General features: G+C 59.9%; 1 protein-coding gene across 1 annotated transcript in view; it reads left to right on the plus strand.

The window, feature by feature from the left end:
- KCNN1 (potassium channel, calcium activated intermediate/small conductance subfamily N alpha, member 1) overlaps positions 1-1,543 on the plus strand; it is a 47,723-nt gene that overhangs the window by 32,281 nt on the left and 13,899 nt on the right. The window contains exons 7-8 of the mRNA XM_011991226.1: positions 559-567; positions 992-1,061. Coding sequence (XP_011846616.1) covers positions 559-567; positions 992-1,061 — 79 coding nt within the window. The remainder of the gene's footprint in view (positions 1-558; positions 568-991; positions 1,062-1,543) is intronic.

Below are 1,543 nucleotides of genomic sequence, written 5' to 3' on the forward strand. Positions count from 1 at the left end.
CTTGAACCGGGGAAGCGGAGGTTGCAGTGAGCTGAGATCGTGCTGGGATCGCGCTGAGATCGCACCACTGCACTCCCGCCTGGGCAACAGAGTGAGACTGTGTCTCAAAAAAAACAAAGGGGTGACCAAAAGGAGCAAGGGCATACACTAACCAACTCCCCCTGTGGCCAGCTGTCCAGAGACCAGGGTCACCAGTGCCAACACCAACACCAAGTAGCAAGTGTGGGTTCAAATCCTGCCGGGGTGCAGATGGGCAGTGGCTTTACCCCTCTGAGCCTCAGTTTCCCCCCGGCAGATGGCGTGGGCATAGTTTTCTGAATGAAACACCACCTCCGGGACAGGACAGAGGACAGGTGTGTCCCTGAGGGGCTGGCACAGAACCCTCAGAGGCTGGGCACTTCCCCAGAGCAAGGGCAGCCCCTCGGCCATCTGGGAACCCTGCGCGGGGCCCTGGGGTGGCACCCCCGGGAGTTGGGCAGGGTTGGGTACATGCCGCACAACTGTGCTGAGGTTAAAATTGCCTTGTGATTTTTCTCCTGCTCTGCCTGGTCCTGCCAGGGCTCAGAAGTAAGTCTTCTCCCAGGGGCTTGGTGGGGCTGGAAAATCGGGGGTGCATGGTGGTCACAGACAGGGGCACACGTGGGGCATGCCAACCCCAGCCTCAGAGGCAGGCAGGATTCACATCTGCCCCATGGATCGGTGCAGGCTTCACCTTGGTCTGGGATCCAACGTCCTGGGGTCCCCAGTTGGGCTGGAGACAGGACCAGCCAATGGGTGGTGTGGGCGGTGGCCAGGCTGACTCCTGGCCCTGCTGCACCCACTGTATGCTGGGAGGGAATAGACCATAGGGAATCGACCGCCCAGCTCCCACCTTATCCTCTGATGCATGTCCCATAGGTGACCCCAGGTGGATGCATGAAAGTCCCTGCCCCCACTGCAGCCTCCATGGGAACCTGCCTAACCCCCTCTCCCCAACCCTGTGTCCTCACAGGCTCCGGAGTGTGAAGATCGAGCAAGGGAAGCTGAACGACCAGGCTAACACGCTTACCGACCTGGCCAAGGTGAGTGGGTTGGGGCAGGGTGGGCGGGACAGGGCAGGTGGGGCCCTGGAGCAGACGGGATGGGGCTCAGCTCCTGCCGGAGGAGGGCACAAGGACCCACAGCGGGCTGAGTGCAGTGGCAGGCAGATCTCTTGAGCTCAGGAGTTTGAGACCAGCCTGGGCAACATGGTGAAACCCCGTCTCTACAAAAAAATACAAAAATTAGCCAGGCGTGGTGGCAGGTGCCTTTAATCCCAGCTACTTGGGGGCTGAGGCGGGAGAATCGCTTGAACTTGGGAGGTTGAGGCTGCAGTGAGCCAAGATGGCACCGCTGCACTCCAGCCTGGGTGACAGAGTGACACCCTGTCTCAAAAAAATAATAATTTTTTTTTTTTTTGAGACGGAGTGTTGCTCAGACGCCCAGGCTGGGGTGCGGTGGCGCGATCTTGGCTCACTGCAAGCTCCGCCTCCCGGGTTCACGCCATTCTCCTGCCTCAGCCTCC

This window comes from Mandrillus leucophaeus, unplaced genomic scaffold (genome assembly GCF_000951045.1).
Source record: "Mandrillus leucophaeus isolate KB7577 unplaced genomic scaffold, Mleu.le_1.0 Scaffold11, whole genome shotgun sequence".
NCBI lineage: Eukaryota > Metazoa > Chordata > Mammalia > Primates > Cercopithecidae > Mandrillus > Mandrillus leucophaeus.